The 26,508-nt window shown below is 46.9% G+C and overlaps 1 protein-coding gene across 2 annotated transcripts in view; it reads right to left on the minus strand.

Moving 5' to 3' along the window:
• Positions 1–25,670, minus strand: part of LOC133381947 (H-2 class II histocompatibility antigen, E-S beta chain-like) — a 37,041-nt gene extending 11,371 nt beyond the window's left edge. Inside the window, exons 1-2 of one of the 2 annotated variants that reach the window (XM_061621563.1) lie at positions 25,528–25,670; positions 6,938–7,219 (exon numbers count right to left, since the gene is read on the minus strand). In XM_061621563.1, coding sequence (XP_061477547.1) covers positions 6,938–7,219; positions 25,528–25,627 — 382 coding nt within the window. In that variant the 5' untranslated portion in view covers positions 25,628–25,670. Of the gene's footprint in view, positions 1–6,937; positions 7,220–25,527 lie in introns of those variants that run through there. The other variant, XM_061621564.1, reaches the window with a different exon arrangement.
• Positions 25,671–26,508: the final 838 nt, after the last annotated feature.

The following is a 26,508-nucleotide window of genomic DNA, read 5'->3' on the forward strand; positions in this document are numbered from 1 at the left end:
ACTTGGCAGAGAAAAAGAAGCCATGTTAAGGGGGGCAGAAGGAAACAGGGTGGAATCTGTTTCCGAGCCTCAGATCCCCATAGCAACCCTTAACAGGCCTGCTGAAGGAGACAAACTGTATCAAATGGTCTCTAGTGAGACAGAGCAGTTCAGAGAAGAACTGAATAAGGATACCAGTTTGAATCAAATAAAGGAGCAAGCCCTGACCCAACAGATCCCTTTCACTGACAAACTGAGGAATCAAGTTGTGTGTGAGAATGGGATTTTATATAGACTGTGGATGCCTGCTGAGAGAAAGGATGAATGTGAACCAGTGAAACAATTGATAGTACCTAGCAAATACAGAACCAGATTGCTAGAGGTAGCCCATGATGTCCCATGTGCAGGACATCTGGGAATAAAAAAGACCAAGAGGAGATTGGCTGCACACTATTATTGGCCAAACATCTCCAAAGATGTAAAACAACATTGTCTATCTTGTGGTATATGCCAAAAGGTGGGAAAAAGTGGAGTAAAGACTAAGGCACCCTTAAAGCCCCTTCCTATAATTGGACAACCCTTTTATAGAGTGGGAATAGATTTGGTGGGCCCTTTTTCCAAACCCACAAGGCATGGCAAGAAATATCTAGTGGTGGTGGTGGATTTTGCCACCAGGTACCCAGACGCAGAAGCACTAAGATCTGTAGAAGCCCCTGTAGTGGCAGAGGCTTTATTAAAAATCTTTATGAGGCTGGGTTTCCCTCATGAAGTGCTGACAGATCAAGGCAGTGTATTCATGGGAGAAGTGATGCAATGTATGTGGAAATGTTGTGGTCTAAAACATCTAAAGACCACTACTTACCATCCCGCCACTAATGGGCTAACTGAGAGATTCAATGGAGTTTTGAAGGGCATGATAAGGAGCTATGTTCAAGATCACCCACAAGACTGGGATGAACGTTTGGGATGCTTCTTATTTGCATACAGAGAAGTCCCTCAGGAGTCAACAGGCTTCTCACCCTTTGAACTGATGTTCACTAGAAAAGTGAGGGGACCTTTGGAACTGTTAAAAAATTCATGGGAAGGAACCCTGGGAGAGTACAAAACATCTGTAGTAGATTTTGTATTGGAATTCCGCAATAAATTAACATCAATGATGGAAGTGGTGAAAGAGAATCTCAGTCAAGCTCAGCAGAAGCAAAGTTACTGGTATGACAGAACAGCCAGGGAACGTGTGTATGATGTGGGAGATATGGTTATGGCGTTCATACCCAGGAAACATGACAAATTACAGGCTAACTGGGAAGGACCATATACCATCAGAGAAAGGCTTGACACAGTGACGTATGTAATCACCACAGACCAATTAAACAAAAGCAAAATGGTTCATGTAAATATGTTAAAGCCTTACCATACCAGGGATGCACAGGTGTTGCAAGTTACCTTATTCCCTGAGGGAAGTGGGCCTGAACTTCCAGATTTGGTACAGGAAAGCAAAGACAAAGGAAGGGTAGATCAATTGGAATGGTCAGAAGATATTCTGAGAGTTTTGAAAAACTATGGGAATCTCTTTGGCAATAAACCTGGCCGAACCAGTATAGCCAGACATTCTATTGATACTGGAGAGCATGCCCCAGTCAGATCTGTACTGTGCTGTGTGAATGGGAAAGTTGTGAGTGAAGTAATATGTGTAGGACATAAGGTGGAGACTGGGAAAATCACCCCCTTATGGAGCAAGGTGGAGGCAATACAAGTGTGGCCTATCCCCTTAACCAAAAAACAAGTTAGGGCATTTCTAGGTGTGGCTGTTTTTTATAGGAAGTTTGTGAGAAATTTTGGGGAAACAGCAAACCCCTTGCATGAATTAACAAAGAAGAAGTGTTCTGAGCGTGTGGTATGGACGGATGAATGTCAGAAGGCTTTTGATCTGCTGAAGCAAGCCTTGTGCCAAGGACCCATATTAATAGCACCAGACTATGAGAAACCATTCATCGTGGCTACGGATGCGTCAGACCTCGCGCTGGGAGTCGTCTTGCTGCAGGAGAGAGAAGGCACCAGACATCCAGTGGCGTATCTGAGTCGCAAGCTGATGCCGAGGGAGAAAAACTATTCGTCGGTCCAAAAGGAGTGCCTAGCGGTCATGTGAGGACTGAACAAGTTGCGCCCATACGTGTGGGGACGAAGATTCACGGTAACAACGGATCATCGGGCCTTGTTATGGCTGCAAACTATGAAAAACCATAACACTATGCTGCAGAGGTGGTCCTGGGCCCTACAAGACTATCAAGTGGACTTCCAGTTCATCAAAGGCAAGGACAATGTACTGGCCAATGGACTTTCCAGGCAAGTGGCTGGGATTGCAGTGACGTGACCAGACGGAGGAACAAAAAAAAGACATTTTCCCCATAGAAACTTGTTTATTTGTTAACGCGGCGTATAAATCCTGGAACAGGAATAATACTCTGCCGTTGTTTAAGGGTGTCGGAAGGCAGAGCTGGGGTCCCAATCCCGGGGAGCTGGATCCCGGAGAGTTGGGAGAAGAGTATTCGGATGGATGGCAGAGGGAAGGGGGAGGAACTTCCCCCCTTTGGAGCGAAGACGAAACAGAGGAACTGCCAGTGATAAGGTCGCTTAGCAACGGGGAGCCTGAGCCCTCCCTGGACATTCTCACGCCTCCCCCTCTTTCAGGCTCAGAGCAAGAGAGGAAAGAGGGAGGGCTGCTCACAGCCGAAAAGCGGGGAGGCAGTTTACCATCAGCCCCTCCCCTATCCCCCATCCTGGAATCGGAAACTTCAGAAGAGGAGGGGGTGATGCTTCCCCCCTCACCGCGCACACGCAGACAGCTGAAAAGACAGGAGAGAAGGGGGGGAAGGCGGGCAGTACCTGAGGGGCAGTTAAGGAGGAGCGAAAGATTGCGCGCCCGTTTGGCCCCTTCTTAAAGAACAGGCGGGAAGAAGTCCCTTGCTCTGTCAACTTTCTCCCAATGCCGCAGGACCTGTATCCCTGTATTGCTTCATGAGAAAACGCAGTCTTTGTTTGGACATTACCCTAATAAAACACGAATTACCTACAGCCGTTGGTCTGGTTCCTGAGTCACATCCTGGGCCTGACAAAGGGGGGGGAAATGTGATGTTCCTCTATTAGTGTATATATGGTAAGTGCTGTTTGTATAGGAGATGCGTGGTAAGTAGAGTGAGAGAGGAAGGGGGAGTGAATGGGCAGTAGAATGCTTGATGATTGGCTGAATGTTTAAAATGGCTGACAGTATAAATGAAAGGATGACAGGTAAATCTGGGTGGATGAGAGGGAATGAGAAGGTGGAAGGTGGATGCTAGTGGGTTGTTTGGGTAGGTTTATGAGAGGAGAGTGTGGAGTTCGGATTAATACTAAGACCAGTACCTCAGGAATAGATGTAACCTTATGCTTAAGTGCCTTTTAAAGAAATCTTGTTATCTCTGTTATGAATAAATACTTATTTGGTTTACCAAAGGCCTGATCCTTGGCTGGGGTTTCACAGACCAGAAGGGAGGGTAAGGTAATGACCAAGGCTGAAGAGTGACATATGGTGGCAGCGGGGAGAGAAACCATAAGAGATAGCGGTCCGGACTGGTGAAGTCCCTGGTGGTGCCTAGTGACAGGCAGGAGCCACGAGCAGGTAGTAACCTGACAGGGAGAGCCAGGGAAGGACGCATCACAAGGACCTCTCCTCTGATTCCATGACTGCTAAGCTTCCTCAGAAGCCTTTGGTGAGGTACCTTGTCAAACGCTTTTTGAAAGTCTAAGTACACTATGTCCACTGGATCACCTCTATCTATATGCTTGTTGACACTCTCTTTCTGTGTATATGTGCAGAATTCAGTGGCCCATGAAATATCCGAGGCAGGTGGGACCATCTTGCGGAGACTCTATTCCTTGACAGGTTAATATAATATTGGGATTAAGAAAGGCTTTTTAATATGTACTCCTGGATGACTGAGTGGAGACTGATTCTGAATGACTAAAAAAAAAAAAACACCACCAAAAATTGGAGACCTCCGTTTTTGTTAAAATAAACACATAAAAATAATTTGTCTCATTTTAAACTCCTATCCTCCTACACACTACAGTCATGACAGAAGTTTGCTTCTCCTGCCCCGAGGCTGAACATTTCTCAGACTGAACCATACTCTCTGCAGAGTCATTGTAATCCATGGACAAATCTCTGGATTTCAAAGGCTCTACTCTATTATTATTGTTATTGTTGTTGTTATTATTATTATTATTATTATTATTGATTGATTGATTGATTGATTGATTGGCATGTTTAGCCTGGAGAAGAGAAGACTATGGGGAGATACGATAGCACTCTTCAAGTACATGAAAGGTGTTGCACAGAGGAGGGCCGGGATCCCTTCTCGATCGTCCCAGAGTGCAGGACATGGAATAATGGGCTCAAGTTGCAGGAAGCCAGATTTTGAATGGACATCAGGAAAACCTCCTGTTAGAGCAGTTCCATTGGCAAACACTTGTGGCCGAGTAAGATTGTCTTCCAAGACTAGGTCTTTAACGGTGGGTCTGTCAGTGACTGTGGAGGCCAATTCTGGACCCACACAGCCTCCCACAGGGAGGACATCGGTTTCCGGATGGAAGACGGTTGCAATGAGGATTTGCTTGACATGCCTTCCACTTAGCTCATTTGTCCCTTTCGCCCTGTACTCGTGCTTCTTCAAAGTCCATAGCACCTTTGATAATGGCCGACCTCCAATTGGGGAACTCATGGGCCAAGACTTCCCAGGTCTCAATGCTTATGTTACTTTTTTTTTAGATTAGCTTTGAGAACATCTTTAAACCTCTTTTGTTGTCCACCGATATTCCATTTCCCATCCTTAAGCTGGGAGTAAAGTAGCTACTTTGGAAGATGGTGATAAGGCATTTGGACAACATGGCCGGTCCAGTGAAACTGATGTTGAAGGATCATTGTTTCATATAATCAGAGAATCAGAGAATAGTAGAGTTGGAAGGGGCCTATAAGGCCATCAAGTCCAACCCCCTGTGCAATGCAGGAATCCAAATCAAAGCATTCCCGACAGATGGCTGTCCAGCTGCCTCTTGAAGGCCTCCAGTGTCGGAGAGCCCACTACCTCTCTAGGTAATTGGTTCCATTGTCATATGGCTCTAACAGTTAGGAAGTTTTTCCTGATGTCTAATCAAAGTCTGGCTTTCTGCAACTTGAGCCCATTATTCCGTGTCCTGCACTCTGGGACAATCGAGAAGAGATCCCGGCCCTCCTCTATGTGACAACCTTTCATGTACTTGAAGAGCGCTATCGTTTCTCTCCTCAGTCTTCTCTTCTCCAGGCTAAACATGCCCAGTTCTTTCAGTCTCTCCTCATAGGGCTTTGTTTCCAGTCCCCTGATCATCTTTGTTGCCCTCCTCTGAACCTGTTCCAGTTTGTCTCCATCCTTCTTGAACTGTGGAGACCAGAACTGGACACAATATTCAAGATGAGGCCTAACCAGTGCTGAATAGAGGGGAACTAATACTTCATGTGATTTGGAAACTATGCTTCTGTTAATGCAGCCTAATATAGCATTTGCCTTTTTTGTAGCCACATCAAACTGTTGGCTCATATTCAGCTTATGATGAACGACAATTCCAAGATCCTTCTCACATGTTGAGCCAAGTATCCCCCATCTTATAACTGTGCATTTGGTTTCTTTTTCCTAAGTATAGAACTTTGCATTTATCCCTGTTGAATTTCATTCTGTTGTTTTCAGCCCAATGCTCCAGCCTATCAAGGTTCCTTTGAATTTTGTTTCTGTCTTCCATGGTATCTCATCCAAGTCGTTAATAAAAATGCTAAAGAGCACTGGGCCCAGGACCAAGCGCTGTGGTACTCCACTTGTTACTTCCGCCCAATGACTTCAACAGTGATGGTCTTTGCTTCTTTCAAAACTCTAACATTAGTCCATCTATCTTCCCAAGTTATGACCTAGGAAGATGGTGGGCTCTCCCAACACCGGAGACAGCTGGACAGCCACCTCTTGGGGATGCTTTAATTTGGATTTCTGCATTGAACAGGAGGTTGGACTAGGCAGGATCCTTCCAATATTCTATGATTCTGTGAATTGCTTCCCATGAGGCACCCTGATTTGTAATATAACAACATATAAAACAGTTACGATTTAAAACAAGAGTGCATACATAAAAGCAATTCGAATCCCAGACAGATCTTGAGTGAGATAAAAGATTTTAGTAGCCTTTTCTGAAAGAGGAAGTGTCTTTTGCAGGTGCCCAGAAGGCAACAGAGAACGCTTAGCTGAGTCTGACTTAGGACTTACTTGGAGAAATGCATTTACTTGGAAATAAGTACCATTTTGTGGCAGAAAGGGGCCAAATATTCATAAAGTAGGAAACGATGGTGGGCAGTCTGTATAACATGCCTGTGCAGCCACCACTGAGGTAGTACAGAAGGTGATTTTTTAAAAAACAAGGGGGGCTGTCAAGGTGAACAGTGCCACCCCCAGAAGGCCCATACTGGCTCAGGGGCTGCCCCATGCTGCCCCCTCACCTGTCACTTGGGGTCATCTGGGGATGATGCAGGGCCTGGCCTTTGGGCCCCAAGGCCCAGCTACAGCTGTGCTCCCCGTTGGCTTAATTTTGGCGTCCTGGAGCAGCACAGTCCCGGTCCTATACGTGCTTACTCAGAAGTAAACCCAAAGGGTGTGTCTGGAGGGGCAGATGCCCAGAAGTGCTTTGGGATCTTCTGGGCAGGGAGCCCGGCAGGAAGGCGAACCCAGCGGGGCAGCCCAGGTTCCCCCCCCCGTGCAGCCCCTCCCCACCCATGGCTCCTCCCTCCCCTCCCCACCTCCGCTGCTCCTGCCGCCCCCAACACCCCCCCAACTTCAGAGCCAGGCGGGGAGAGGCTCCTCCCCCTCCGCTGCTCCTGCCGCCCCCCAAGCGCCCCTCGAGGACTCACCGCGGCGGGCGTGGGCGAGGGGCGCGTAGACCCCGTAGTTGTGCCGGCAGAAGACCTCCACGTTGGCCATCGCATTGCGCAGGACGTCCTTGTCCTTGTTCCAGGCTTCGAATTCGGGCTCGCTCAGCTCTGCCACGGCCACGACCCTCCCTCGGTCGCTGTCGAAGTAGAGCTGCTCCTGCCGGTCCCAGAAGTAGCGGTTCAGGTAGCGGATGCGCTGCTGCGTCCCGTTGGCAGAGGCGGAGTAGTGGCACTCGCCCTTCGACTGGAAGAGGAAATGCTCTGGGGGGGAGATGAGAAGGGGGTCAGGCGGGGGAGGGGGCTCCTTCCGAGGGGGGACACTCCCCCCCCACGCCCTCCCGTTGCTCTCCCCGGCGAGGCGGGGCAGGACTGCCGGCGGGGTCCAATCAGAGGAGCCCATCGGGATCCGGGACTGGGGGCGGGGGAAGGAGGCAGAGCAGCGCTTTCTTTCCTTTTTTAAAAAAAAAATAAATTCCGAAATATAAAGGAAACAAATACGCAAAAAACAAATACGCTCTGCCACCCTAGTCAGAGGCAGCATGCTTCTGAGGACCAGTTGCCAGAAGCCTCAGGAGGGGAGAGTGTTCTTGCACTCGGGTCCTGCCTGCGGGCTTCCCCCAGGCACCTGGTTGGCCACTGTGAGAACAGGATGCTGGACTAGATGGGCCACTGGCCTGATCCAGCAGGCTCTTCTTATGTTCTTATGTTCTTATGACAGGGCTATCAATGGCTACTAGCCATGATGGCTGTGCTCTGCCACCCTAGTCAGAGGCAGCATGCTTCTGAGGACCAGTTGCCGGAAGCCTCAGGAGGGGAGAGTGTTCTTGCACTCGGGTCCTGCTTGCGGGCTTCCCCCAGGCACCTGGTTGGCCACTGTGAGAACAGGATGCTGGACTAGATGGGCCACTGGCCTGATCCAGCAGGCTCTTCTTATGTTCTTATGTTCTTATGACAGGGCTATCAATGGCTACTAGCCATGATGGCTGTGCTGTGCCACCCTAGTCAGAGGCAGCATGCTTCTGAAAACCAGTTGCCGGGAGCCTCAGGAGGGGAGAGTGTTCTTGCACTCGGGTCCTGCTTGCGGGCTTCCCCCAGGCACCTGGTTGGCCACTGTGAGAACAGGATGCTGGACTAGATGGGCCACTGGCCTGATCCAGCAGGCTCTTCTTATGTTCTTATGTTCTTATGACAGGGCTATCAATGGCTACTAGCCATGATGGCTGTGCTCTGCCACCCTAGTCAGAGGCAGCATGCTTCTGAGGACCAGTTGCCGGAAGCCTCAGGAGGGGAGAGTGTTCTTGCACTCGGGTCCTGCTTGCGGGCTTCCCCCAGGCACCTGGTTGGCCACTGTGAGAACAGGATGCTGGACTAGATGGGCCACTGGCCTGATCCAGCAGGCTCTTCTTATGTTCTTATGTTCTTATGACAGGGCTATCAATGGCTACTAGCCATGATGGCTGTGCTCTGCCACCCTAGTCAGAGGCAGCATGCTTCTGAGGACCAGTTGCCGGAAGCCTCAGGAGGGGAGAGTGTTCTTGCACTCGGGTCCTGCTTGCGGGCTTCCCCCAGGCACCTGGTTGGCCACTGTGAGAACAGGATGCTGGACTAGATGGGCCACTGGCCTGATCCAGCAGGCTCTTCTTATGTTCTTATGTTCTTATGACAGGGCTATCAATGGCTACTAGCCATGATGGCTGTGCTCTGCCACCCTAGTCAGAGGCAGCATGCTTCTGAGGACCAGTTGCCGGAAGCCTCAGGAGGGGACTTGCACTCGGGTCCTGCTTGCGGGCTTCCCCCAGGCACCTGCTGGGCCACTGTGAGAACAGGATGCTGGACTAGATGGGCCACTGGCCTGATCCAGCAGGCTCTTCTTATGTTCTTATGTAAAACATTACAGAAGAAACTTGATTTCTCTGACACAACTTGTGCTACAAAAACATGTTCCAGAAACGTTGAGGGGGGGAGAAAGGTAAGGGGGGGAGCGTTGCTTATTCTCAGCCCTCCTGGCCACGCTGGGGGTTTGCCGTTTCTCCGTTTCTGAGCAATACATATTTTCACCCCTGGGAGCAAAGTGGCTAGAAATTGGGAAGTCCACTCTTGTAGCTCCCCCACGGAACATCGACAGGAGAATCAGACATTTCTTGACACGGCTGGCCTGTCGTTTCCTGTATTAAATCTAAAGTTCTTTTCCGGCGAGGCGGGGCAGGACTGGTAGCCAGGCGCCTAGTATGGCTTTCACACTGGGATGCAGACAATGCATCCAGATTTAATCTAGCCACGGCTAAATATACAGGTGGGAAATTATTTGGGGAAGACAATTAGGTATTCCCAGTCCTTCATTCCAGAGCTTGGAAGATTACTTTTCAAAAAGGAATAAACCATAATTACTGTTACATAGCCTCAAAAAGGAATAAGTTACCATTATAATTACAATTGTCCTGAAAGGAATTGATTACTTTCCTGTTAGTCAAAAGTGGTTACTACAATTACAGTTAAGTTACTTTTTTAAAAACTACAAGTGCCTACAAGGTGCTGCCGCGCACACCTAAGTAGCTTAAACCAACATGAAAAATGAACACTCACCCACAAGAGCAGAAGAATTCTTTTTATCCACCAGATGGCAGTGGTGGTCTCTCTGCTGGCAGGGGAGGTGGGGAGGGAGGCAGAGGCCACTGCTCAGCTCTCTACACCTCAAACCAAGTGCAACCCTCACATACACACCCGCTCAGCCCGCAGGCGTCGTCTCTCTCGCACTCAACCACCTCCAGGACCCAGCCCTGCCACCATCTAAGGGACACCCACCCAAGCAGACATTTTGCCTGGGGTGCAAAAGATTAAAACATCAGCAAAGTAGCCAGTGAGGGAGGCAGAGGCTGCAAACACATTCTACACACACCCCTGTCATCTTTCACCTCCCCAGTTCTTCATCCACCCCATCTCTCTCTCCACCGCCTCCTTGGTCACCTCCGAAACACCCACAGAGCACGAGGGAAGGGTGATGCGGACCAGGAGCCCAGTTTGAGCCACAGGATTTTCATCCACAAATCACAGGAGAAAAAAGACTTCCCATGCATCCCGCCCCCAGTAATGCCCAAAACTAATGCTGGAAAGTAATCAGTAATTACAAGTACTCCTCAAAAGTAATAAAATTACTCCTCATTCTATTACAAGCAAAATGTAAAGAAATTACCCATTTGTTCCTCAAAAAAGTAATAAATTACAAGTAATTCTTTTTGTAACTAATTACTTCCAAGCTCTGTTCATTACTAGTTTTTTGATACAAATTCTCATGCACTGTCCAGCTTGGCTTAAATAAATTTCAGTATTCTTTTCTGTAATTGAGTGAGCTCATGATTTTCTATTTCTAAAGGTAGCATCACAAAAAATAATATATCAGGCAAGATCGTCATGGATATGGCTTCAGTTTTTCCTAACCACAACAGCTGTAATTTTTCCCATTTTTTAAAATCATCTTCAATCTCCTTAGTCTTTATAGTTGTGCTCCTTAATAGTTTGAAGGTTAGGATGCAGCCAAGTATCTAAATATCTGATTGGTTTCTTTTCCCATTGTAAACCAGCACCTCTTAGTTGTTTTTCCATTTGCCTCTTAGATGTATTAATTCCAAAGCACCTGGATTTAGTTGTATTTATTTTATATCCAGAAACTTCACCATATATTGAAACTGTTTGTGGTCTCTTGAAGGGGAATGGTTTGGGTGTAACACAGGAAGAAGCCTAAAGGGAAATCTTTTTATGTAACTCCCATTGACTATTATGAGAAGTGAAAGCAACTAGATTTTCCTGCCTTTTTCTCTCTCTCTCTTTTCCTTTCCTCAGTTTGTAGAAGCAGAACTTAGTTTTGCTGTAAGCCAAGTTTGTCAGTTAATAAATATAATCAGTGTTAAAGAAGTCAAGCCTCCAAGAACCATTATTCCTGGTAGGGAGACTTTAGCTGTTGCAAAACCTTTGGTGCCGAAACCAGGGAGGGAAAGATTTAAAGGAAAAGGGGAGATGGCCGAGGCTTCGGAAAGGCAAAGGTGCACGAGGGCTGCAACTAGAACACTGACAAAAAAACCGTTGCAAAAGACAGAAAGTGAAGTACGGAAAACTGATGCAGACGCGGCTCTGCTTGAGGAAAGCTTAAATCAGCTTCCAGCAAAGGAGAGATTCCAAATGAGCTTGACCAAGACATAGAAGCTGGAATAACTGATCTAGAGAAAGAGGTGGAAGTGGCACAGGGCTACAAAGACATAGGCCCCCTAAGACTAAGCTTGGGTGGGCTGAGCCCCCCCCCAAAAAAATGACCAGGCAAAATTGATAGTGATGCATCAGTGTTCTTAAGTTCTGGCAAAAAATGGTTTCTCGCACTGCCGCTACAAACAGGTCTCCTGAGCATGAGCATCCCTTCTCTCATCTGTGAAGACCACACCAGGAATGTTAACAGATTACTGTGTTAATTTTCTTCTGTTTTCATAAAGGCCTTTGCTTGAGCGCAATTTTAGGAACAGTTCCAGCCAGCAAACGGGAGCATGCTCAGTCTCCCTTCTAGGGATGCCAGGTCTCCGGTTTTCTGCCGGAGTTTCAGGGAAAAGGGGGCCATCTCTGGCCTCCAGCCATAATTCCTTTGAAGAGGCTAATCTCCGGCTTTTGAGCGTGCCGCTCAGCCACGCATGCGTGATTGACATACGCATGCGTGAAGGCTGTGGCTGGCCGCCTTCCCGCCCTTTGTAATTGAGGGAGGGACTGGAGAGAGAGAGGAGGAGGAGGAGTTGAGTTGCTGCCGCGCCCCCCCACCCTGTGCAGCAGAGCCTAGCTGCTCCCGCCGGCCACAAAAGTACAGGTGAGGGGGTGGTGAGTGGAGGCTGTAGCCGCGTGGCGCCGATGGGCGGGAGCGGCCACGATGGGGCTGAGGAGTCTGTGCGTGCGGTCGTTCCGAATCCGGTTGGGGGAAGAAGGCCGCTGATGGAAGGAGCCAGTTTGAGGCCGGGTCATTTGTAGGCCGTCGCGCAGAGGGAGAGAGAGAGGGGGGAGAGAGAGAGAGAGAGAGATTTGTCTTGAGTCTGCTGTATTTAGTGAAGCTTGAGTCTGCTGTATTTAGTGAAGCGGCCGGCCGTCCTTTCTGGAGCAGGGGAACCGGCTGAGGCTGGCAGGCCACTCACTAAATACAGCAGACTCAAGCTTCACTAAATACAGCAGACTCAAGACAAATCTCTCCCTCTCTCTCTCTCCCTCTGCGCGACGGCCTACAAATGACCCGGCCTCAAACCGGTCCTTCTTCCCCCAACCGGATTCGGAACGACCGCACGCACAGACTCCTCAGCCCCATCGCGGCCGCTCCTGCCCATCGGCGCCACGCTGCTCCTTTCCGGAGGTAAAAAACCAGAATGCTGAAAAGATATTTATTGTTCTGTACAAAGGTACTATTAAAAATATATTGGAAAAGTATTTACAGATAAGCCTGGCCACAGTAGGAGATGACAGTTTTTTTCATGCCCCTCGAAATCTCTTAATTCCTCTCATTTTTTCTCCCCTCCTACAAAATCTCATTCTTGCAGGGGAAAAGACTTCATGCTGTAACTTGCTTAGCAAGTTCAGTTAATATCCACGACACTAAGAGAGTATTTGGATTAAAGGACTACAGCATACAGACGTTAGCAGAATTTTCCCACAGACTTAGGCTTTTAAATACCCCTTCCATCTCAGTATCTGTCCAAATTGATTAGGCTGTGGATTGAATCGTGGTATAGAATGAATGAATTTTTTTTTGTAGTCTGTGGATCTTAATGCAAGATTCGGAGCTTACACTTCTGGATCTAATGATCTTCTGAAATGCAGATTACAAGTGAGAACACCCACCTGCCTTCTAAACAGCTAAAGGGATTATTGGAGACACCAATATGGGGAGCAGTAACATGGGTGCAGTGTGAAGTCCTGGTGTTGTAACTCTGCTGCGTTATTTGTTTGTAGTAACTTAATGCTACTGTAAAATTGGCACATTGATGCCTTTTGTGTAGGCATCTGCCACTCAACAATAGCAATGAGCAACCTATTAATATAGTTGTCCCCTCCCAAGGCTGGAACTGATCTGGAATGTAGTGGGGGCACTTTCTAAGGTGGAGGCCTTCTGGACTATAGTGCTTTCATGGGAGTCTCTTATGGGCTAGCAGATTAAAGCATGTATGTAGCAGCAGACATGGTTTGAATTGTGCCTTTTATTTGGGATAGTTGGTGCCATAAAACAGCTCTCTCATCCCTACAAACGTTACTTTTAGATAGTGCAGGCAAGAAGGCGTTGTTATGTGCCTTCAAGTCGATTACGACTTACGGCGACCCTATGAATCAGCGACCTCCAAGAGCATCTGTCATGAACCACCCTGTTCAGATCTTGTAAGTTCAGGTCTGTGGCTTCCTTTATGGAATCAATCCGTCTCTTTTTTGGTCTTCCTCTTTTTCTACTCCCTTCTGTTTTTCCCAGCATTGTTGTCTTTTCTAGTGAATCACGTCTTCTCATGATGTGCCCAAAGTATGATAACCTCAGTTTCATCATTTTAGCTTCTAGTGATAGTTCTGGTTTAATTTGTTTAACATGGCTGCAACCATATCTACTCAGAAGTAAGTCCTATTGAGTTCTATGGGGCTTAGTTCCTTAATAAGCATGTTTACAGTTGCTGCCTTCAGGGGCATCCATCTGTGCTCCCATCTAACATCTCTGCAACACTAAACTCCTTTCTTCCAATAATGGCCTGGCCTGAGGGCACGTAAACCCTTCTTGCCAGAAGCAAGTAAGCGAGATTAAATGTTCCCTAAAGGTGTTGAACTGTGACCTGGCAGACCAGGGTTTGAATCTCCAAACAGCCATGAAGCTCACTGGGTGACCTTGGGCCAGTCACTGCCTCTCAGACTCAGAGGAAGGCAATAGTAAACCACCTCTGTCTGAATACTGCTTACCATGAAGACCCTATTTGGGATCAACTTGAAGGCAGTCCATTTCCATTTTGCATCACCCTAAGCTTGTGAGAAAGAATGACCTTGTCACTTCAGATGGACCTAGGAACACCCTATTTTAGTTAAGATTTCTATTTTAATCTCCAATCAGATAATTTTTTTTTGAATGGTATGCTCCAAGCAACTGTGGTTGATACAATGTATCATGTTTAATGATGTCACTAGGGCCTGCCCCGTGATGTCACTAGGGCCCGCCCCGTGATATCACTAGGGCCTGCCCCATGACATCACTAGGGCCCGCCCCCATTTTCTCAGGTTTTTGGATGGTTCCGACCTGGCAACCCTACTCCCTTCGCTATAGCAATGCATCTGCTCTTTGGCCACTATGTGGCAACACACTTAAACCACTCAGAATACTACCCCTTCCCTCAGTGGCCTAGAACTCTCTACTGGGGCAATTGCATTTCTTCCCCCCAGATTTCTGTCCCATTATTTTGGGTGTATTTTATTCATAAAAGGGTCTCACACACCTTGTTCTTGATGTTCTTATGTGCCTTCAAGCCGATTACAACTTTTGGCGACCCTATGAATCAGCGACCTCCAAGAGCATCTGTCATGAACCTCGCTGTTCAGATCTTGTAAGTTCAGGTCTCTGGCTTCCTTTATGGAACAATCCATCTCTTGTTTGGCCTTCCTCTTTTTATACTCCCTTCTGTTTTTCCCAGCATTATGGTCTTTTCTAGGGAATCATGTCTTCCCATCATGTGTCCAAAGTATGATAACCTCAGTTTCATCATTTCAACTTCTAATCGTAGTTCTGGTTTAAGTTTGTTCTAAAACCCAATTATTGGTCATTTTCGCAGTCCATGGCATGCGCAAAGCTCTCCTCCAACACCACACTTCAAAGGAGTTGATTTTTATCTGCTTTTTTCACTGTCCAACTTTCACATCCATATATAGAGATCGGGAATACCATGGTCTGAATGATCCTGACTTTGGTGTTCAGTGATACATCTTTGCATTTGAGGATCTTTTCTAGTTCTCTCACAGCTGCCCTCCCCAGTCCTAGCCTTCTTCTGATTTCTTGACTATTGTCTCCATTTTAGTTAATGACTGTGCCGAGGTATTGATAATCCTTGACAAGTTCAATGTCCTCATTGTCAACTGTAAAGTTACATAAATCTTCTGTTGTCATTACTTTAGTCTTCCTGACTTTCATCTGTAGTCCTGCTTTTGTGCTTTCCTCTTTAACTTTCATCAGCATTCGTTTCTAATTATTACTGGTTTCTGCTAAGAGTATGGTATCGTCTGCATATCTTAAATTATTGATGTTTCTCCCTCCAGTTTTCACACCTTCATCTTGCTCCAATCCCTCTTTCCGTATGATATGTTCTGCGTACAGATTAAACAAATAGGGTGATAAAATACACCCCTGTAACATGCCCTGTCCGATGGGGAACCCATCGGTTTCTCCATATTCTGTCCTTACAGTAGCCTCTTGTAGGTTGCACATCAGGACAATCAGATGCTGTGGCACCCCCATTCCTTTTAAAGCATTCCATAGTTTTTAATGATCTACACAGTCAAAGGCTTTGCTGTAATCTATAAAGCACAGGGTGATTTTCTTCTGAAATTCCTTGCTCCGTTCCATTATCCAACATATGTTTGCAATATGATCACTGGTGCCTCTTCCCTTTCTAAATCCAGCTTGGACGTCTGGCATTTCTCGCTCTATATATCGTAAGAGCCTTTGTTGTAGAATCTTGAGCATTACTTTACTTGCATGGGATATTAAGGCAATAGTTCGGTAATTACTGCATTCTCTGGGATCCCCTTTCTTTGGAAGTGGGATATATATTGAACGCTTCCAGTCTGTGGGCCATTGTTTAGTTTTCCATATTTCTTGACAAATTCTTGTCAAAATTTGGACAGATTCAGTCTCAGTAGCTTGTAGCAACTCTATTGGTACGCCGTCTATTCCTGGTGGTTTGTTTCTTCCAAGAATTTTAAGAGCAGCTTTCACCTCACATTCTGAAATTTCTGATTCTTCATCATATGGTTCCTCCGTGAATGAATCTGTCATCCTGGCATCTCTTTTATAGAGTTCTTCAGTGTATTGCTTCCGTCTTCCTTTTATTTCATCTCGGTCAGTCAGTGTGTTCCCCTGTTGATTATTCAACATCCCTACTCGTGGTTTAAATTTCCCTTTCATTTCTCTAATCTTTTGGAATATGGCTGTTGTTCTTCCCTTTTTGTTGTCCTCTTCTCTTTCTATACAGTAACTATTGTAATAGTTCTCTTTGTCCCTACGTACTAGTCGCTGTATAGTTGCATTTAGGGTTCTGACCGTGTTTCTATCTCCTTTTGCTTTTGCTTTCCTTCTCTCTTTAACCATTTTAAGAGTTTCTTCAGTCATCCATTGGGGTCTTTCTCTCTTTTTAACAAGAGGTATTGTCTTTTTGTATTCTTCCCTGATAACGTCTTTGACTTCATTCCATAGTTCTTCTGGTTCTCTGTCAACTAAGTTTAAAGCCTCAAACCAGTTCCTTATTTGATCTTTATGTGTTTCTGGGATGTTATTTAAATTGTATTTTGGCATTATGAGTGCTTTGTTCTTCTTCTTTAGCTTTACTCTGATTTTCGATACGATCAGTTCATGATCTATACCGCAGTCTGCTCCTGGTCTTGTTTTTGCAGAAAGTATGGAACTTCTCCATCTTCTGTTTCCAATTATATAATCAATTTGATTCCTATATTGACCATCTGGTGATGTCCACGTGTATAGTCGTCTTTTTGGTTGCTCAAAAACTGTGTTGGCAAGAAACAAATTATTGGCTTCACAGAATTCAATAAGTCTTTCTCCTGCTTCATTTCTGTCACCTAAGCCCCATTTCCCCACAATTCCTAGTTCTTCTCTGTTCCCTACTTTTGCATTCCAGTCCCCCATGATTATCATCATATCTTGTTTTGGTGTGTGATCAATTTCCTCCTGTACTTCTGCATAAAATCTCTCCAATTCCTCTTCTTCTGTGTTTAATGTTGGAGCGTAGACTTGGATGATGGTTATGTTAATAGGTTTCCCATTTAATCTCATTGATATCACTCGCTCAGACCTTGCGTTGTAGCTCCTAATTGCTTTTGCTACAACACTTCTCACTATTAAAGAACCCCGTTTCTTCTTACTTTCTCATTTCCTGCATAAAATATTTGTAATTGCAAGATTGAAAATGTCCCATTCCCGTCCATTTTAATTCACTCATGCCAAGTATTGTAATGTTGATACGTTCCATTTCTTGCTTGACAATTTCTAACTTTCCCTGGTTCATGCTTCTCACATTCCATGTTCCTATTGTGTGTGTCGTACAACTCTGGACTCTCCTCTTGCATCTGTGCGCATCACCCTCTGGGCTTCCTTTCGGCTTTGACCCAGCTGCGTCATTAGTCACAGCTCTACTTGTCCTTGTCCTTTGTTCTTCCCCAGTAGCTCACTGAGTGCCTTCTGACCTGGGGGTTTCATCTTCCAGCACTATCTCGTGTTGCATTTTGGATACTCTGTTCATAGGGTTTTCATGGTAAGAGGTATTCAGAGGTGGTTTACCATTGCCTTCCTCTGAGTCTGGATGCATCTTAGTCTGGTGTCTCAGCTTTTACCATTCCACCATGGGTGCCCCTGCTAGGAGTCTAGCCTCTTGGTCTAGACTCCTGACGGCATTGCTCTCAGCTTCTTCAACACTCTCAAACCCCTCACCACATTAAGGTGTGCATCCTAAAGGGGGCTCACACACCTTACAAAGGAACATTTTCTCTTTCAAAGTACTTCCCTTGAGCTAACAGAGAGCCTGCTTCTTGGAGCTGGGAGAACTCATGGAGGAGACCTTTGCAGCAGCCCGTTTTAATCAATATTCACTAATAGGCAAAAAACCTTGCAGTTTAAGAACATACCTATAGCCCACAGCTATTTCTATCAAACTTTAAAAAGCAGGGAAATTGGGCAGCTCTAGTGAATGCACCAGGGGAGCAGGAGTCCTGACCTCTCTGAGATATTGGACCACCCTACAAATTGGTCAAGATGCAAAGACAATTTGGGTTGGTCTTTCACAGTCCAATCCACTTCCTGTGTAGCTTGGAAGAATTTGGTAACGTACCTCTGAGCATATGGTGAGTGGTGGCAACACCTGCCATCTCCAAAGATGGAGAATTATATTTTTGTATGTTTGTTAGTGTTCTTACTTTGCTTCTTTCCCGTTTTACTAATATTTCTACCGAGAATCTAAACTAGAAAATTTTATTTCCCTCATTATTCATCCTAGAAATCCGTGTCAAATTGATTTTTATTAATTTCAAAGCCTTTTTATTGGTCAATGTCATATGATGGTGAAGACAGCCTTTTGTGTTTCAAATTGGAAGTTATGTTCTATTTCTATTTTCGGTGCATTATCAGTGGATTTTGGACCTGCAGTTTGATTAAAAATCAGATTGAGGATGCATATTTTCAGCCTGCTATGTTTAAACCACTTCATTTAAGGCAAGGTGGGCACAGTCAACTAAAAACATAGAGGACACCTAGCATTTTGCTAGAATATATTTCACCTCCCACTGTTTTATCTTGTGCAAATTGAGACACTCCTGAGGTCCACTGGAGACTATCCTGCAGAAGTCAGTGCCATTATTCCACAATTATGTTAGCAGTTTTTTTAGTGTAAATTTTGCAAGGTGTTGCTGTACTTCACATATTCACAGAAACAGAAACAAAAGAAAATGATTTCCTATAGGGAACTTCACTAAAATTGCAAAGGAAATCAGACATGTTCAAAGTGACCATCTGAACTATGTCAACTGTCTTAATAATGTTGCTTCCTCCCTGCTAAAACAAGACCACCACAGCACATGTCTTCTTTCTATTATTTGAGCTGTGTGCAGGTGTTGCCACCACTCACCATATGCTCAGAGGCACATGCTACCAAATTCTTCCAAGCTACACAGGAAGTGGACTGGACTGTGAAAGACCAACCCAAATGGTGTTTGCATTTTGACCAATTTGTAGGGCAGTCCAATATCTCAGAGAGGAGGTCAGGTCTCGTGCTCCCCTGGTGCATTCAGTATAGCTGCCCAATTTCCCTGCTTTTTAAAGTTTGATAGAAATATCTGTGGGCTATAGGTACATTCTTAAACCGCAAGGTTTTTTGCCTATTAGTGAATTTCCTGTAGGCAGCACCCGATGGCAGTTGAAAGATACTCACACACAGGCCATTAAGTGTTTAAGAGTCATTTACTGACAGAAGGTTCTTGTACAGATACAGACACGAAGACTTTTCTCTCTCAACTCTCCTAACACCCCCACACCTTGCAGTTTCTCTTTCAAGGTTTTATAGACTTTCGGTTTTGTGCCAGCTGCGGTCTGTCCTTGAGATGCTGCACAGTTTTAACCCCTTACTTGTCTTTCTGGAAACACTGCACAGTCCAGCAGCCTACATTTCCTTGCTTTTTATTCCAGGGGGTAAGAAATGGGATCCTATGCAAGTTTGCTGAGAATGGATTGATCATGTGCATACTTATTGAGTTCAGTGGGATTTACTCCCCAGCAATCATGCTTAGGATAGGTGACACTGACCACAGGGGATGGGGAAGGCAGGAGGCGGAAGAGGAGGAGGGAGAGGAGGAAAGGCAGTGGGGAGGACTGGGATGGGAGCAGGCAGGAGGGGGAGGGGAGAAGGACAGGTTTGATCATTTGCATATTTATTGAGTTCAGTGCTATTTACTCCTGTGCAATCATGCTTACAATAGGTAAAACTGACCGGGGGGGAGGGCTGGAGTGGGCAGGGGAGGAGGAAGAGGGGGAGAATGAAGGGAAAGGAGAGGGGGGGAAAGCAGGTCTGATCATTTGCATGCTTATTGAGTTCAATGGGATTTACTCCTATGCAATCCAGGATAGAACAGGAGAAACTGACCATTGGGGAGGAGGGGGAAGCAGATCATCATGACATGACCTGCCCACCAGTCCTGAGCCCCCTCACCTTGAAAACAGTTCCGGGGTCCCTGTAGAAAGACCACATCATAGCTGGGAAAACACATGCAATGCAAGCAATTAACACTGAAGATGCAAGCAGTCCCTCTTCAGCAACAAGGGCAGATCCATGGCCACTGAGGGTCAAGCTCCCCAATTGGATGACTGAGAGATTTCACGGGGATATTATTGCAGCCAGAGATCCTGGAGCCAGTATGGAACCTCCATTCACCAGAACACCAGGCTGACAAAGGCAGACAAGTTTAATTAATTAAAATCCTTCCTAGGTGGGGCAGCAACCAGTGCAATTGCTGGCATGCAGCTATCAGAGGGAAATTAAGATGCGGCTGTGAAAGTTCTGAGGGAAAGATTTGGCAGAAGGATTATTAATGCCCACATGGACAAGCTGCCAAGCCTGAAGCCAGTAAAAAGGTCAACTGGCACCTTGGCTTTACGCCACCTCTGTGAGGCCTGTGAGACTCAAGTACGCAGTGTGGAGTCCATGGGGGCTGTCTCTGATACCTGTGGAGTCTGCTGCGTCCTATCCTGATGGAAATGATTCCTGAAGATACAGCGCTGGAGTTCAGCCGCAGTAGGGATAATAGTGATGATAATAGTGATGATAATAGTTACGCAGATGGTGTCGATGGGAGAGGTTTGGATTCTGGGGCCATGGTCTAAGCTCTTGGAGGGGGGACTGTTGGCAAGAGATGGGCTGCACCTCACAAGGACTGGGAAGAATCTCTTTGGCAGAAGTATGGCAAAAGTCATCAAGAGGGCTTTAAACTAAAGCCTCGGGGATGGAGATGATAGCTTAAATACCAATCCAAAGACAGCAGGTTGTAAACGTGAGGATTTGAAGGGTACAGGAGACACTGGGAGAGAGAAAGGGATGCATGGCAAAGCTCACGGTACATTAACGGAGGAATCCAATCAGGACAAAAGAGACTTCTGCTGTCTATATACCAACGCGCGGAGCTTGGGAAACAAGCAAGGGGAGCTTGAAGTCTTAGTGCATCAAGGCAAATATGACTTCATAGGGATAACGGTGGGATGACTCCCATGATTGGAATATAGCCATTCAAGGATATAAACTCTACAGAAAGAATAGAAGCAACAGAAAAGGAGGGGGAGTAGCGTTATACGTCAAAGACAAATACACCTCTATGGAAATCCAAGAGAGCGAACAAAGTGGTCCGGTAGAGACCATTTGGGTAAAAATAAATGGAGAAACAAATAAAACCGACATGGTAGTAGGTGTCTACTACAGACCCCCTGGCCAAGAAGAGGTGGTAGACGAGGCCTTTCGCAAACAAATCTCTGAAATCTCAAGGAGGCAAGAAGTAGTAGTGATGGGGGACTTCAACTACCCAGATATCTGCTGGGAGACAAACTCTGCGAAGCACAAAGCCTCCAACAAATTCCTGATGGGCCTTGCTGATAATTTCCTCTTTCAAAAAGTAGAAGAAGGAACAAGGGGATCGGCAATCCTGGACCTGATCTTAACTAACAGGGACCAGTTGGTCATGGAACCGACCAGAGGGACGGCAACCCTGGACTTAATCCTCAGTGGGGACCGGGACCTGGTGCGAGATGAAAGTGTTGTTGAACCGATTGGGAGCAGTGACCATGGTGCTATTAAATTAAACATACATGTAACTGGCCAATTGCCAAGAAAATCCAACACGGTCACATTTGACTTCAAAAGAGGAAACTTCACAAAAATGAGGGGATTGGTAAAAAGAAAGCTGAAAAACAAAGTCCAGAGGGTCACATCACTCAAAAATGCTTGGAAGTTGTTTAAAAACACTATATAAGAAGCTCAACTGGAGTGCATACCGCAGATCAGAAAAGGTACCGCCAGGGCCAAGAAGATGCCAGCATGGTTAACGAGCAAAGTCAAGGAAGCTCTTAGAGGCAAAAAGTCTTCCTTCAAAAAATGGAAGTCTTGTCCAAATGAAGAAAATAAAAAAGAACACAAACTCTGGCAAAAGAAATGCAAGAAGACAATAAGGGATGCTAAAAAAGAATTTGAGGAGCACATTGCTAAGAACATAAAAACCAACAACAAAAAATTCTATCAATACATTCAAAGCAGGAGACCATCTAGGGAGACAATTGGACCCTTGGATGATAAGGGAGTCAAAGGTGTACTAATGAACGATAAGGAGATTGCAGAGAAGCTAAATGAATTCTTTGCATCTGTCTTCACAGTGGAAGATATAGGGCAGATCCCTGAACCTGAACTAACATTTGCAGGAAGGGATTCTGAGGAACTGAGACAAATAGTGGTAACGAGAGAGGAAGTTCTAAGCTTAATGGACAATATAAAAACTGACAAATCACCGGGCCCAGATGGCATCCACCCGAGAGTTCTCAAAGAACTCAAATGTGAAATTGCTGATCTGCTAACTAAAATATGTAACTTGTCCCTCGGGTCCTCCTCCGTGCCCGAGGACTGGAAAGTGGCAAATGTAACGCCAATCTTCAAAAAGGGATCCAGAGGGGATCCTGGAAATTACAGGCCAGTTAGCTTAACTTCTGTCCCTGGAAAACTGGTAGAAAGTATTATTAAAGCTAGATTAACTAAGCACATAGAAGAACAAGCCTTGCTGAAGCAGAGCCAGCATGGCTTCTGCAAGGGAAAGTCCTGTCTCAGTAACCTATTAGAATTCTTTGAGAGTGTCAACAAGCATATAGATAGAGGTGATCCAGTGGACACAGTGTACTTAGACTTTCAAAAAGCGTTTGACAAGGTACCTCACCAAAGGCTTCTGAGGAAGCTTAGCAGTCATGGAATAAGAGGAGAGGTCCTCTTGTGGATAAGGAATTGGTTAAGAAGCAGAAAGCAGAGAGTAGGAATCAACGGACAGTTCTCCCAATGGAGGGCTGTAGAAAGTGGAGTCCCTCAAGGATCGGTATTGGGACCTGTACTTTTCAACTTGTTCATTAATGACCTAGAATTAGGAGTGAGCAGTGAAGTGGCCAAGTTTGCTGATGACACTAAATTGTTCAGGGTTGTTAAAACAAAAAGGGATTGCGAAGAGCTCCAAAAAGACCTCTCCAGACTGAGTGAATGGGCAGAAAAATGGCAAATGCAATTCAATATAAACAAGTGTAAAATTATGCCTATTGGAGCAAAAAATCTTAATTTCACATACACGCTCATGGGGTCTGAACTGGCGGTGACCGACCAGGAGAGAGACCTCGGGGTTGTAGTGGACAGCACGATGAAAATGTCGACCCAGTGTGCGGCAGCTGTGAAAAAGGCAAATTCCATGCTAGCGATAATTAGGAAAGGTATTGAAAATAAAACAGCCGATATCATAATGCCATTGTATAAATCTATGGTGCGGCTGCATTTGGAATACTGTGTACAGTTCTGGTCGCCTCATCTCAAAAAGGATATTCTAGAGTTGGAAAAGGTTCAGAAGAGGGCAACCAGAATGATCAAGGGGATGGAGCGACTCCCTTACGAGGAAAGGTTGCAGCATTTGGGGCTTTTTAGTTTAGAGAAAAGGCGGGTCAGAGGAGACATGATAGAAGTGTATAAAATTATGCATGGCATTGAGAAAGTGGATAGAGAAAAGTTCTTCTCCCTCTCTCATAATACTAGAACTCGTGGACATTCAAAGAAGCTGAATGTTGGAAGATTCAGGACAGACAAAAGGAAGTACTTCTTTACTCAGCGCATAGTTAAACTATGGAATTTGCTCCCACAAGATGCAGTAACGGCCACCAGCTTGGACGGCTTTAAAAGAAGATTAGACAAATTCATGGAGGACAGGGCTATCAATGGCTACTAGCCTTGATGGCTGTGCTCTGCCACCCTAGTCAGAGGCAGCATGCTTCTGAAAACCAGTTGCTGGAAGCCTCAGGAGGGGAGAGTGTTCTTGCACTCGGGTCCTGCTTGTGGGCTTCCCCCAGGCACCTGGTTGGCCACTGTGAGAACAGGATGCTGGACTAGATGGGCCACTGGCCTGATCCAGCAGGCTCTTCTTATGTTCTTATGTTCTTATGAATTGGTCACGGGAATTAAAGCCGTCAGTACCTTGGGGGAAAGTGACCACGTAATGCTGGAATTTGTGATTCTGGGGAAAGCCAAACATGGCCAACATAGTCAAACATGGACCTTGGATTTCAGGAAAGCCGATTTTAGCAAGCTCAGGGAAATGATGAGTAGGATCCAGTAGCTAGATAGACTAAAGAAAAAAGGAGCCCAAGAAGCGTGTTAGTTCATGAAGAAGGTATTACAAAAAGTGCAATCGCAAACAATTCCAAAGAGAAAGAAAAACGGAAGACATCGGAAAAAGCCAATGTGGCTACACGGAATCATAGAATCATAGAATCATAGAGTTGGAAGGGGCCTTGGAGGCCATCGAGTCCAACCCCTGCTCACAGCAGGAAATCCACAGCTAGAGCATCTCCCGCAGATAGCTGTCCAGCCTCTGCTTGAAGACATCCAGCGAAGGGGATCCCACCACCTCCCTAGGCAGTCGGTTCCATTGCCGAAGTGCCCTTACTGTCAAGCAGTTCCTTCTAATGCCCAATCTGAATCTACGGTCCTGCAACTTAAAACCATTAGACCTAGTCCTACCCTCTGGGGCAGCAGAGAACAAATCTGTACCCTCCTCTATGTGACAGCCCTTCAGGTACTTAAAGAGTGCAATCATGTCACCCCTCAGCCTTCTCTTCACCAGACTGAACATGCCAAGTTCCTTCAACCTTTGCTCATAAGACTTGTTCTCCCAGAGGGGGAGGGACAGGTGGGTTGAGCTGGAATGAGAGGCTGCTCTGCATGCAGAGGGCCCCAGGCTCAGTGCCGCCCCCCACATCTCCAGGAGGCAGGGCTGGGAAGGAGGACCCTTCTCTGATGTAGACCCTGGGCAGCCATGCAGCCAGCCTGGGCTAGACAGGCAGATGGTTTGACTTGTTATGAGGCATGTTCCTAGTTCCTATGACCACAAGTGAATGGGGTGGCTTATGTGATTAGGGGGCGGGGAGCTGGCCTGTGGCCTGCCTAAAGGTTCAGGGCAGCACCCCAAAGTTCAGGGGGGCAGGTTTCTTTCTGTAATAAACTTAATTGTTTTTCCTAAAAAAATAGGAGGCAGAAAAAATTAGCAGGGGAGGGGCGCTGTAGGCCTCCCCCCCCCAGGCTATGGGTCGTGGGGAGGTTGATGAGGGAGTCAGGTTCAGGTTCCTTGGAGTGGGGAGGGCTCTGCCCCACTTTCACTGCCGGGTTCCTCATTATTGAGGAGGGGCAGCTGTAAGAGGGTGATGCTACTGGGAGATTATCGTGATTGGTTTTATTGAGTTAATGATTTGTTATGATTAATCTGCCCTCGGCTGCCGTGGGGGCAGGGTCTGGGGCTTTTTTAACAGGGCAATATTGCGGGTTACTCTTCAGCCGCCTAAATAGTTGCAATAAATATGTAAATAAGCAAATAACTCTCCTTCCCACCCCCCAAAAGCCCCAGCTACTGTTTCTGAGTGTGGGGAGGATGCTGCCCTCCTCCTCTGCCAGCCCCAGCGGAAGCCCCCTTTGCTGCTGCCCCACTGATGTTTTGGGGGTCTCTGGAAAGGCTTTTCTCTTACTCCTCCAGATGGGATATTTGCTCACCTGGAGGCTCCCCCACGCCCAGCACCTCCGGAGGGGAGACCAGCACCGCCACGGCCCCAAGGAGGACCCCCAAGTCCAAGGCGCAGGAGCCCCCCATCATCTCGCAGCCGACTCCGCAGTGGGACTTTCTCTGCTCAGCCCGGGAGAAACTCTGCCCCAGCCCCGCCCCTCTGCCCCGGAGACTGGGCAGGGACCAATGGGGCTCCGATCCGAGGCGGCGTCATCGGTCGCCAGGCAGGGGAGTCCCGAGAACGTCCCGTTCAGGCCCTTGTCAAAGGAAGGAGCGAAAGTGAGATCTCTCTGCGATCTCTGCGATCTTCCTAGAGCTGCGGAGGGGGGCGGGGGGGTCATGGCTTGTTCTGATGCGTTCCTTCATCTTTTATTGCGTGTTAATAAAGATGCTGCTGCCAGCCACACCGTAGAGGGGGGGGGGCTACAAATCTTAAGAACAGATCCACGAAGAGCGAGGGCGCTTGGGGGAAGGGGTCGCTCCAATCGGTGCTCCCCGAGGGGGGTCCTGCTGCCCCCTCCCACCAAGGAGGGGCCCAGAGAGGAGGCCTGGTTCGCGGGTGCAGGGAGGCAGGAGGCAACTCTCTGGCAGCCACAGGGGGGGCCGCCCCCCGGAGAAGAGCGCCCCCGCCCCACAGAGCCTCACTCGAGCCTGCCACCCGGGACCCTCCTCCGAAGCCCGACCTGGCGGACCCACAGCGCCCTCCCGCCTTCCTCCTCCCTCTCTCCTTCTACTCGGTCTTGAAAAAAGAGGGTCCGTCACGTCCCCCGTTGCAAACGGGAGAGCCAGGGGCTCCTTCGGGGACAGCCCCCTCCCCAAGAACGAACGGGACCCCCACTGCAAGTCAGTGGGAGTTACCGCCCCCCTCCTCCTCCGGTTGCCAGGGGAGGACAGAAGTCAGCTGGGGGGTCGCCCCTGCGCCCTCCGGAAGAGGCATCTTGTCGCAGGTGGGAACGAAGAAGAAGGAGCCC

The sequence above is a fragment of the Rhineura floridana genome, chromosome 3 (assembly GCF_030035675.1).
Source record: "Rhineura floridana isolate rRhiFlo1 chromosome 3, rRhiFlo1.hap2, whole genome shotgun sequence".
NCBI classification, from domain to species: domain Eukaryota; kingdom Metazoa; phylum Chordata; class Lepidosauria; order Squamata; family Rhineuridae; genus Rhineura; species Rhineura floridana.